The sequence below is a fragment of the Miniopterus natalensis genome, chromosome 6, assembly GCF_054644295.1.
Source record: "Miniopterus natalensis isolate mMinNat1 chromosome 6, mMinNat1.hap1, whole genome shotgun sequence".
In the NCBI taxonomy this organism is placed as follows: domain Eukaryota; kingdom Metazoa; phylum Chordata; class Mammalia; order Chiroptera; family Miniopteridae; genus Miniopterus; species Miniopterus natalensis.
In genome coordinates, this window is record NC_142086.1 from 12,571,184 (window position 1) to 12,584,072 (window position 12,889).

The 12,889-nt window shown below is 35.5% G+C and overlaps 1 protein-coding gene across 1 annotated transcript in view; it reads left to right on the top strand.

Annotated features, from left to right (window-relative positions):
- The first annotated feature begins 807 nt into the window (after window positions 1–807).
- The window catches only part of LIPI (lipase I), a 40,788-nt gene continuing 28,706 nt past the window's right edge, over window positions 808–12,889 (top strand). The window contains exons 1-3 of the mRNA XM_087818516.1: window positions 808–853; window positions 7,877–8,262; window positions 10,489–10,597. Of these exons, the coding sequence (XP_087674642.1) occupies window positions 808–853; window positions 7,877–8,262; window positions 10,489–10,597 (541 nt within the window). The remainder of the gene's footprint in view (window positions 854–7,876; window positions 8,263–10,488; window positions 10,598–12,889) is intronic.

Genomic DNA, 12,889 nt, shown 5'->3' on the forward strand with positions numbered 1-12,889 from the left:
GATCAATGATATAAATTAAACACTTCTCTTCTTAAAGTACCTTTGGAAATTTACAGACTTAAATTTCCAAAACCAAATTTAATTTTGAACTTATAATGCATGTATTTAGAACAATTCTCTATATTTCTTACCTACTGAAGCCCATTACTGGAAGGAAAATAAGAGAAAATTAAGTAAACATGAAACTAAAACCTGTAATAATTTTTTAAAATGTTTGTTATACTAAAAACAAAAATATTTTTCATTTTCCAATTGTAGATCTTGAGAGGCAGGCTAGCATTTTGAGTTTTAAAATAGCCCCTGAGTTTGGGTTGCAAAATGACAAGAATGAAAAAGCCATATTTATACTTGACAGTTTTATGGATATGGATTTCATTATTGATTTTATGGTGTATAAAGACAACTTAGTTTATAATCAAAATTAACATAAAACCACAACTTTTTCTGACTCTTTCCATTTCTAGCATTTGCTAACATCACATTTGCTCCAGGCTTTCAACAGATATGTTCCTCCTAACCACTTCTGAAATCCTGAGGTCAGGAGGAGTAAAGACAGATATAATTAGTTTTTCTTGCCCTTAAATTCAACTTGTGTAGTTGAATGTTTGTGACTTATTACAAAGTCTTTGACTTAAAAATCTTTCTCACAACCACAGGCTAATTCGGTAAAACAAACTACCTCACCTTTTCAACAAACAGGGTGGAGCAAAAGGTCAGGGATCTTTTACATTAAAAGCTACCAGACTGTGACAGTCCTACCAAAGAGAAACCTCGCTGAATATCAGAATTTCTTTCATCAGATTCCAAATGAGAGTATTCGTATTTCTCTGTTTGATGTGCTGGGCAAGATCTGGTAAGAGCTCGATAACTTGGATTATCTTTAAAAATTGTGTATAAAATAATCAGCATGGTCTGTTTTGTGATATATAAAATGCTGATGATATGAAAAAATACACTATGATTATGGATACAAATGCCATCCAACGGGTTACTATGAAGAATGTGTACATGTGTGTATGTGTGTTTTGGTAAATTCAATATTTTAAAATTCTGACATAATAAACATTTTGTTTCAGTTTTATTTGTTCAAATAATCCTACTTTTGAGGAAAATTTTTATACAGGTATATTGTCAATTGCAAAGCAAACTTTCTTTTTCTTTTTCTTTTTTTTGGTCCTATTGTGCTAAAGCAAAATCAAAACTGATTTATGGTAATAAAGCAGAACTTTCTTCACCTGGTTTAGTAGCTTATGGTAATAAAGTTTCCTAATTTTAATATCATTTATTACTTTATGGCAATAAAGTAGAACTACTTGTTCTACTTTAAAGTAACAAATTTAAAATTAATGATGAATAGCTTTCTTGTTAAGCCGATTTTTGTCTGTGTTTTGATTTCTTTAAACTTCATGACTTTATACTTGAGTAACCTTAAAAATATAATCTAAAAATTCAAGATATTTGTTGTTTCTCTTCCATGAACTATGTGAGGTAATTATAAATTTGGGGAATGTTTGAGTTTTCTATTTTGTGGGGAGGAAGAAAGTCTCCTCCACCCACAAGTTTCTTCCAGCTGGTCTGAAAATCAAATAGGCCTGAGACGGACGAACGAGAGAACAGAACCAAGTTTAATGCGTCTGTATGCCTGGGGACCCTGCATGCTCGAGAGAGTCAAAGGCAGAGGGGAAATCGGCATATATGACGCTCTAAGCTAAGGACCAGGTAAGGCACCTTGGGCCCCAGGTGATAAGATCAGCTGTTCAGGAATTAGAAGATAGGTTTAAAATAAAGGTTACCTCTAGACAATCTCTTATTATAGGCAAGTCCCCTAATTCAAACTCCTCTAGGTAGTTAATGGGAGGGGGTAGGAGTTTCCCTTGAGCCTACAGGATCTTGATTGTGTTTAGCTCAAACAATCTGAATACCACAGAGCCACATCTTAGGGTGTCTGAACTCCCAAAATTCAAGTACAGAATTTAAATGGTTCTGATATACAGTTTATCATTTATATTTTACTCATTTGGAAGTTTCTTGATAGGCATTTTATGTTTCTGTAATGTATAATAGTAGTACTTTAACTTGAAAGTCAGAGAAATTTAAAGTTTAGGCTCCTAAGCTTTGTCATACCATGATTTATAGCATTTTAATATCACAGTGTATACACCAAATTTATATGGCTGAATTTCTGAGATTATTTGTTTTTGTTACTAGTTAAGGCAGTTGCCTATATTTTCCATTGGGAAAACTCAGATATAATTCTAAGTATGCTTCTGTCTCTATTGACTACATAGAACAATAGACCTTTTAGTTATTACCAGTAAATAGGAAATAAGGAAATAAAAGAATTCAGTGAGTCTCAAAATCATTCTTAACCCATGCAAACTCATGCTTTCTCGAATTTCCTTTTTCTTTTATTTTTCTTGTTGACACTATTACAGATGTCCCCCATTTCTCCCCCTTTAGCCTACCTCCATGCAACCCTCCCCCCTCCCCCCCCCCCATAACTCCCCTCTTTCACCAAACTGCGTCCAGGAGCAATGCAGATATGTTTTTGGCTAATCCCTTCACCTTCTTTCAGCCAGTCCCCCCAACCCCGCCCCCTTGACATCTGTCAGTCTGTTCCATGCATCCACGCCTCTGGTTGTATTTTGCTTTGTCAGTTTATTTTGTTCACTAGATTCCACATGTAAGTGAGATCATATAGTATTTGTCTTTTTCTGACTGGCTTATTTTGCTTAACATAACAATCTCCAGGTCCATCCATGCCATAGCAAAGGGCAAGCGTTCCTTCTTTTTTACAGCCATGTAATATTGCATGGTATATATGTACCACAGCTTTGTAGTCTACTTCTCTACTGCTGGGCCCTTGGGCTGCTTCCAGATCTTGGCTAATGTAAATAATGCTGCAGTCAACATAGGGATGCAAATATTCTTTCTCATTGGTGTTTCAGGATTCTTAGGTGTATTCCTAGAAGTGGGATAGCTGGGTCAAGAGGCAGTTACAGTTTTAGTTTTTTGAGGAAACTCCATACTGCTTTCCACAGTGTCTGCACGAGTCTGCATTCTCACCACCAGTACATGAGGGTTCCCCTTTCCTCACATCCTAGCCAACACTTGTTGTTTGTTGATTTATTTATTTAAATCCTCACCAAGGTTTTTTTTAAATGGATTTTTGGAGAGAGTAGAAGGGAGGGAGGAGGGGTAGAGAGAGAAAGAGAGAAACATTGATGTGAGAGAGACACATGGATTGGTTGCCTCCCACATGCCCCCAGACCAGACCAAGGCTGGGGATAGAGCCTGCCTCTGAGGTATGTGCCCTTGACTGGCAATCAAACTCGAGACCCCTCAGTCCATGGGCGGATGCTCTAACCACTGAGTGAACTGGCCAGCACTTGCTTGTTGATTTGTTGATGGAGCCATTCTGGCAGATGTGAGGTGCTATCTCATTGTGGTTTTAATTTGCATCTCTCTGATGATTAGTGACACTGAGCATCTTTTCATATGTCTCTTGGCCATCTGTATGTCCTCTTTGGAGAAGTGTCTATTCAGCTCTTTTGTCCATTTTCAATTGAATTGTTTGTCTTCCTGGTGTTGAGTTGTATAAGTTCTTTATATATTTTGGAGATTAACCCCTTATCAGATATATCATTGGTGAGTATGTTCTCCAATGGCATTTTCCTCCAATTCCCACATGCCTAGGAAATTTTGTTGAATTTTCAGTAATTTATTTATATGAGAATGTTTATTCAAATTACACGTATTCCTCCCTTCTCCCCTAGAGATTCTGATATATACTTCTTGGAGGTCATGTCTCAAACTCTTCTAACATGAAAGTCATTATATGATTACATCTGCCTTCAAAAAAGAAAAATACATTCTGAAAAATAGTCAAATGTTTTTGAAAAATTTAATAGAATAAAAGAGGAGTGGAGAGATAGCTGAACAAACTCCATATAAATATGTATGAATATACATTAGAGTTATATGCATATGTATATATATTCTTATTACTGTTTCTGATTCATACAAACTGCTTAAATGGCAGTTGTGGTTGCTATCATTAGTATAGCAAGGGTCAGCAAACATTTCTGTAAAGGGCCAGATAGTAAATATTTTAGGCCTGAATTTATTATATTTTTTACATGTTACAAAATATTATTTTAATTTTTTCAACTATTTGAAAATGTAAAAACCATTCTTAGCCTACCAGCCAGATTTGGCCTATAAGGCAGTTAGCCAACTCTTGTGTTGCAGTAAGCTGGGAGAGATAGGTTAATTCATTCTCATTTCACTGTTGAAGAAAGTGAAATTCAGAAAAATGGAGTCATTTTTCTAAGATGGTAGAACTTAACAAGACAGTATGTGATATAGGACACCTAGAATCTTAATTAAAATGGAGTTGCTTATCCATTGGCTGGAGGTGAAACTCAAGATTCTGGAACTGTAATACACTCCCAGGTAATGCCCATGGGTATACGAAACACACTTTAAGTGGCAAGAGTATAGAAATTTGTAGAACCTTACTAACTAGGCTGTTTGTAGAGCAATGATCTTTTCAAAACCCATGGAATTTGGGGCTCTTTGGCCTCAACAAATTCATTATTATTTTTCTCTAAATTATATAAAACTATTTCTGATGTGACTAGTAATTTATTTCAATCTATTTACTCTAATCAGGTGCCACAGCAACATTAATTTATTCTTATTAAATTTATTAATTTATTGTACCAAGTTCCCTGAAAATGTGGAAAATGTGAAAGAACATGGGACTCAAGTTCTCGTGGCTTGTTATCCCAGGCCAAATCAGTTAACCTCCCTGAACCCCAGCTTTCTTATTTTTAAATGGAAATAAAATGTGCAGTTCCAAGGAGATAACATAAATGTGTGATTTGGTCAATTATAAAGCAGCATCAATTAGTTAGAACAATCCACTGTGTTTTCTTCCATGTTCATTTTCTCAGATGATTCCCAGGTGTAAGCCTTCACCATGTGTGGCCTGTGAACCATCTGTGTTCGAATCTCCTGGGCTACGAAGTTAAAAATGCAGATGAATCTCTGGAGATGGCCTCAGGAAGCTACATTTTGAATAACATTCCCAGGCATTTTTTTATACTCATTTTTAAACCTGTGCTTAGGAATTCTTGCTCTGAAGACTTATCAGACACCTACTTTATTTTGCTTATGTATTCAGCTTCATTTTCAACAGCTCTCCAAACATTTGCCCTGTTGAGTTGGTTACTGATTGTGTGTCTTGATTTCTTAGGACATATTAAATAATTGTATATTTTCTAAATGCACTTTGATTGCCTCAGAACCAGAAAAAGATACTTTTACATCTATTTTTGTTTTCTGCCACTAGCCTTCAGAGATTTTAAAGTTCTACCTACAATTTGCATCCTAACTGGCTTTATGGCCACACAAACCTCTGTGTTTGTAGCATCAAGTTGGTCGATAGCTTGTACCTGGAATTCTGCTGGCCCCCAAAGGTCTTCATTTTCACTACACATGAATAAACAACTAGTGAACTTCTCATAGTCTCATTTATGTTGTTCAACTGTTTACATAAAAATATGTGCCATACATATGCCCATGATTTTCAGATTTCACCCAGAAATGTCCTCTTGCTTCTAATTGTGTGACCTTGGGCAGGTCATTTAATCTCATTAAACTTCACTTGCTTCATATATAAAATGAGGGAAAGGATAGCAAACATAAAGCAGCACAGTTCCTAATATGGAACCACTGCTAATGATCATACACCATTATTATTGCTGATTGTTATTGCTGTTGGCAAATACATTCTGTTTTCAGAAATGGGGAAAGAGAAGGAAGGAGGTTTTCATGCAGCTTTTTGAGATGAGTGTGGGGTGTTAGAGGATCATCAGAGAAAGAAGGGTTCAATCTTTCCAGAATGTGTTAGGGTTGGTCGCTTTTTATAGTCGGGTTTTGAGGCCTCTCTGTTATTGATTTGGTCAATGCCGAAAGTTGCAAGGCAGGCTAACTTGCTCTGAAGGTTATCAACTCTGAGAATGGGTTGGAAATCAAAGAAAGTTAGAACACTGAGTTATTTAAAGAAACCAAGGCTCAGAGATGAGAAGAAAAAGAATTTGTTCGGAGTTACTCGAGGCTCTGGGGCCACAGCCCCCATACCCAGGACACTGCCCACACCTCTGAACTCTGTCCATGTGGTCTCCTTGTCCTTCACTTCACAGTCACTGTCACTATAATGGAAATATATTTCAGAGATGCAGCAGAACAATTAGAATTATTGTTCCTAGCATCACCATATGTCTTTGATGTTTCTAACAGTTTTACGGCCTCTATAATTTGAAACCTAAGAAGATTTTTAGAATTCTTTCTCAGTGTACCTCTGTGTTGAAATATTGCTAGAGTCATTATCTGCTTACGTACTTGGCAATGAAATGCAATATTTTATTCCTGCTACTGAGTTTCTAATCACAATACAGTTATTTAGACTAGTGTCCAGACCCTCAATTTGTTAATTTTTCAAACAGGATTTAAAAAATCAGTACCTTTTGTTCTAGATATATTTGTCTTTTTGCTAATAACATTATTTTTTTGCTGTTATTTTTATCTTATTTTATTTATTTATTTCAATCCTCACCCAAAGACATTGTTTCCATTGCTTTTCAGAGAGAGTGGAAGGGAAAGGGAGAGAGAGAAACATTGATGTGAGAGACACATCAATTGATTGCCTCCTGCACTCTCCCCAACCCTGGCCGGGGATGGAGCCTGCAACCGAGGTACATGCCCTTGGCCCGAATCAAACCTGGGACTCTTCAATCAATGCTCTAACTGCTGAGCCAAACTGGCCAGGGCTGGTATCATTTTTAATTACCTGAAGTAATTTAAGCCATTTTTTCCTTATCATACAATTAATAAATGAATAGTTTAGATCTAGAGCATTCAGAAAATATTAAAATACAGAAAACAGGAAACAAAAATACAAAAAAAATCTGCATTATTATCACCATCATTACAAATAAAAATAAAGTAATTGTTTGTTTCCTACCAGTCCCATTACAATAAATATGTGTATGTGTACAAATGTGTATCTGTGTTTATAGTATACTGCATAAGTATCATATACTATTGATAAAATTATAACTATGTATATATGGACTGTATAGATATATTAATTGTTGCACATAGTCCTTATCTTTTGGATACACCACAATTTATTTTTCTAGTTTCTCGTTGTGATATATATAGTTGATTTCCAAATGTGCACTATTAAAAATTTTGTGATACATTGGTGTTGATGGTCAATGTGTTTAATGGTAAAATGACATGGTAATGTTGTTTAATCTTTATTTGATTTTTAAGAAGATCAGGTACCTTTTAATTCATTTATGAGCAATATTTTATTTTGCAAAGTATATTTATGTCCTTCACTTTGTGTTCAACTGGGCTATTTGTTTTCATTCCAAGTTTCTTATATGTAAGGTATTAATTCCTTTCCTACCTTTTATTGAAAATATTTCCCTAGTTTATTCATTTTTCACCGTTTGGCTAGTGTATAGTGTTCATTACAGAAGTTTTAAATCTGTGTTCTGTGAATGCTATCAGTCTCACCAAAGCTTTGCATACACAGGCTGGGGAGTATTAGGTTATAGAGATACACTGCAATGTGTTTATCCATATTCCTCTTGATTGACATGTAGATTCTTTCCATTTTGAGGTCCTTATGAACCGCAACAAATCAATACTGTAGTTGCTTAGTAAATTATGTTGAAGTGCTGATGAAAGTAAATCTTCCCCACCCTTCGAGTTCAATTCTATTTTTTGCAAGAGCAACGAGAATGGGATCAAATACCATCTCAGTACTCAGCTTGACTGAATTGTGTTTTCATTTCAGAGAATAAAAGACCATGCCTTAAGTTCTCTCAGCTAAGCATAAAGGATTCCTTCAAAGATTTGTTTAATCCCCAAATAGAGATATTTCTGATAATGTATACAAGGAACAACCTAAACTGTCCCGAGCCACTGCTGGAACGGAATAACTCACTTAATGTCAACTTCAACACAAGTAGGAAAACAGTCTGGCTCATTCATGGGTACAGGCCACTGGGCTCCATCCCAGCATGGCTTCAGGGCTTCCTACGGAGTTTGTTGAAACACGAGGATATAAATATAGTTGTAGTAGACTGGAACCGGGGTGCTACAACTTTGATTTATGACCGAGCAGTTAAAAACACCTGGAAAGTCGCCGTGTACTTGAGTGAGTGCATTCGGAAGCTGCTGGTAAGTCTAGAATGTTATCTATCATATATGTTATACAACATACAGTGTGTTGTGCAAGACTACGGTGTTAATAAAATAATGTTTTTCACACTTTTAATGAGGAATGCTTTTTTCTCATAAACATTTGGAATTGCTGCTTTGATATGCTAATGTATGCAGCTATCATTTTTGTTTTTGTTTGTGTAAATGGATAATTTTATACTTAGACATGACCTATCTTACTTTTTAAAAATTACCAAAGACCAAGTTATTGTGTTTCATCTTAATATTTTTAAGATTTTAAGTTTTTAACTCTATTTATACATGTTTCAGGATAAAGTAGTGATTCTATGTGGACATAGGGAATAAACTATATAATCATTAGATGCTTTAGATATTTTTTTCTAAGGTGTGGCTAATATGTTTGTAGTAAATCAGGTGTGAATATATAAAAATGAGAAAACAACAACTTGAAAATCATTTCAGCAGAGACTTGGAAGTTAAGCACAACACAATTCAAATGCAGGTTTCAAGGCCCTGAATATCCCTCAAATAAGATATCACCCTTCCTTCTCTCGAGTGCCCATCACCACCACCTCTCTCTAGAGCAGACATGGATCTCCATACGGGTTGATCTGGTAAAGAAAGATGACCTAAAACTGTCCTGAATTTATTTCACCCATCCCTACCCTGGACCTAAATGCTCTACAAATATGAACGAAGCTGAGACCTGCCTCCAAGGTTGGCAGAAGTAAGCTACGCAAGATGACACATCCAAGAAGTAGTTACATGTAGTGGTTAGGAGTCAGACTGGAGGGTTTCAAAGACCAAATCCATCCCATCATCTGCATGACTTTGAGCAATTGCTTAACCTCTCTGCCTCATTTCCCTAGCTATACATTTGGAACAACAAAATTTTATTACAATATTTAAGTATTAAACAAAATCATTGACTAAAATCATCTATCCTAGTTATTTTTACATACTCAAATTTGGACAAAACCGAACGATCCCTCTAGAGAGACAGAGAAGGTAACTGACACGCCTGCTGTCACGGGCGGTCTGTGCTTCGCATAATTGATTTTTCCTTACAGCAGGGGTCTCTCACTAATGAACATGTACCTCAAAGTATGGGAAATGTGATGTGAAATAGAAAATCTAGGAAGAGTTATAGTAGTAGCTACATTTCTAAGAGTGGCTTTGCGTGCAAAGGCTGCACATTAAGAAGAAGGGATGAAAAGATCAGTAGCATTAAACTTGAAAGTGATACTCCCCCAGGTCTCTAGGCACTGCTCTGAAAATTTTGAAGAAAATTATCACCTTGAGCTTCGAAAGCTGGAGTCTCGTTTCTCATTAGAAGTAAATGCTTCACATCTTTCACAAGCCATCGGATGTGTCATGTCACTGTGCAAAGTGGACCCTGACTTGCTCCTTGAGAGCGTGGGGAAGAAATTCTCCCTCATTTAAACCCCTAATTTGCCCCATCCCCCACCAGGGAGGGGTGCCTGGAACTTGGAAAGGTGTTTAAAATTTGGGTTTGAAAGATCAGATTTCGTCACTCTCCAGCTTGTGATCTGGGGAAATCCTTTAAAATCCATGGGTCTCATTTTATCATCTCTGAAATGAGGAGGATGATTCACACTGTTTAGTCTTCCAAGAATTTTTGACACAATCTTATTAGTATATATTTTCGAGTTAAACAGACCTGGACTTGAAGTCCATCTTTTTCCCTTATAGTAATAAGTGTGTGAGGCTTTGGGCAACTTATGATCAAATGATATTTACTCAGCATTTCAAATGTTCCAGGAACAGTTTTAGGCAATAGGATAAAAGTAAGTAACTCACAGAACTATTGTGAATATTGAATATGAGATTTATGAAGCACTTGTCAAGGTAGCTGGTACAAAGTAAATATCCAACAATATTTAATTATTAGTGTTATAAAATGTTTTATTAATTAAATGTGTTATTTTGCATATATTAATCTAGATAATAGATGACAGAGGTTTTAATTTTTTTTTAATAAAAATGTAATGTGATTGTTAAAAATGTATAGAGAAAAATCACGTATTTTATGGAAGAAGTTGAACAAAAGTATAGTTGTCTTGAAAGTATAAAATCTTACTCCCTAGCTCCCAGAAATGGGTTAAACTAGAAAAAAACAAACAAACTTTAAACTACTGATGCAAAAGGCAAAATTTGTGATTGTCTGAAATGAAAATTGTAACACTGCATTTTCAATTGCAGATGCATGGAGCGTCTCTTGCTAATTTTCATTTCATAGGTATGAGCTTAGGGGCTCATATTAGTGGATTTGTTGGAAAGATATTTCAAGGTCAACTTGGAAGGATAACAGGTAAAATAGTTTTGGTAAAATTAATGTGTCAGCATACTTTTAAGCACCAGAAGTTACTTTATTTAAAATTTAATAGATATAATTAAGCCATAAAAATGATGCACAGATATTTATTTTTTCTAAATTATATTCAAGTGCTAGTCTTCATTTTAGTTAGACTTTAAAGTCTTGTTTGGTTCTTAACTGAGCTTAGGTTACCCTTAGAGAACTGAAAAGAATCAGATCAACTTCTGCAGCCCCATGAGAATTTGAAGGAGTTATAACAACCTAGAGAAAAATTTGGTCCATAAATATAAAACTTTTTTCATGTATTAGCTAAAAATATTAACGTGAACTGTGTTTAATTTCCACAAACTTTGATGTATTTCAGTTCCTTTAAACATTTTACTGGAAGGACAGGAGAACTGGGAGTTGGTATTCAAGCTTAAGGGATTCCGGATCCCAGTACCTCTCATATTTCCTTAACAAAGTTACTTCACCCATTTGGTAACCAAATAATGCTAGTGATTTTTTTTTTTTTTTTTTAGAATTATACATTTTCTTTGTATTGGAAGGCTTCCGTTTATGGTAGGGCTGAGTTGGCTATAAGGCCACAGAGCATCGCTGCACAGGTTGAACCCTGTACATCTCTGAGGATATATGGAAATGGTGCTCCCTTCAGTTCTCCAGACCACAACCACACAGCACAGCAGCCCGTCATGGCCTTGCTAGCTCCCAGGTGCAGCCTCTTTAGTGAGAGAACCCAAATTGGACCACAGGTCTTTCTCTCTGCTCACCATCTTCTAGCAGCATGTTTTAGTTTTCTGGGGACAGTGGCAGAAGTGGCTTAGCTGGACACAGCAAGTGTGCTTCCACCTCTTTAGTGAGAGGCTGACACTCAATGTTGTTCATGGGTGTACACCATAGTGGTTAGGCAGCTATATGATTTACAAAGTGACCACCTCCAATAATTCTAGTAGCTACCTGCCGCTGGAATAAAGGTGGTTTTAGAACTAGCATGTACTATGCTTCCCCAACCAATTTAGCTTTTTAAAAATTATGGAGATTGATGTCCATAGAATATTTGTAGTAATTTCAAGTGTAAATAAAAGGTAATAGAGTTCTTAGTGAAGTTAATTAAGCAAAGGGGGGGGGGAGATGTGGATAACTTGTACAGATTGTTAGGATGTTTACAGGCCTTTAGTATACTTTCCATACTCTGATCAGTTCTAATATCATTCTCACTATACAGATATGAAAACTGAGGTTAATCGAATGAATGTGACAGGGTTAAAAAGTTAGCGCAGCTAAGCCAGGATTTGCACAAAGGTCTCTGGCACCCAAGGCGCTTTCTTCTTCAGTCACCATGCTAGCTCAGTTTCAACTGGTGGAAATCCTATTTTATTTTAAGGTGTGTTTACTCACATATTAGACCAGTTTGAAAGGCTCCACATGCCAAGCAATTATGAAAGTTTACAAGGTCAGAAAATGTTGTGCTTCTACATCAGAATAATTTATAGGAAGAGAGAAGTTTCTGCCTCATTCAGTAAGTGGCAAAATAAACAAGAATAACAGAAGGGTCTGAGGTAAACAACCTTATATTTTACTAACTAAAATATATTTTTAAGATGATTGTGTCTTCCATTTCATAGATCTTCTCAAGATGTTGACTTTTATCTCCTCTCTCCTCTTTTGACACTCTCCAGAATCATGAGCCTAGAATTTCAAATGCATCAGAAATATATTCATATTTCATGGAATTTTTAATATATTTTTTTCTTATGTGTGTGGTAAACTTTTGTGAGAAGTGAATGATAAATAAATGTTTATTTAAATATAAAACAGTAATAAATATGTTTTATCCCACAGCCCAAATTGCATCTAATGCTTACAAACTATTTTAGACCTATAGATAGATCCAGTATGAACAAGTAAGGCACAGGTTCAAGATAGGACAGGATGGTATTAATTCCCCCCCCGCCTCAAAAGTAGTAGTAGTTACTTATTATTAAAGTTCTACCATTTTTTATAATTATTTCTTAAATAAAATTGCTGAAAAAACTACAATATTTTGTTGAAGCATCTCTAGTGTGACTTAATACTGTATTGTTGATAAACTCTGAAGATTGGTAAAAGTATTATTAAAATAGCAAAGATACTTGATATTCACCCAGTTTTATTTATCTTTAAAGTTGTTTTTAGACAAGTTTAAGCTAAAACTGTACAGGCTTATGTTTATGATGTAATAATAGTGCAAGTGTATGGTTTAATGAACACTACAGTAGGACATAACTGATAGATTGATAGTTTCTT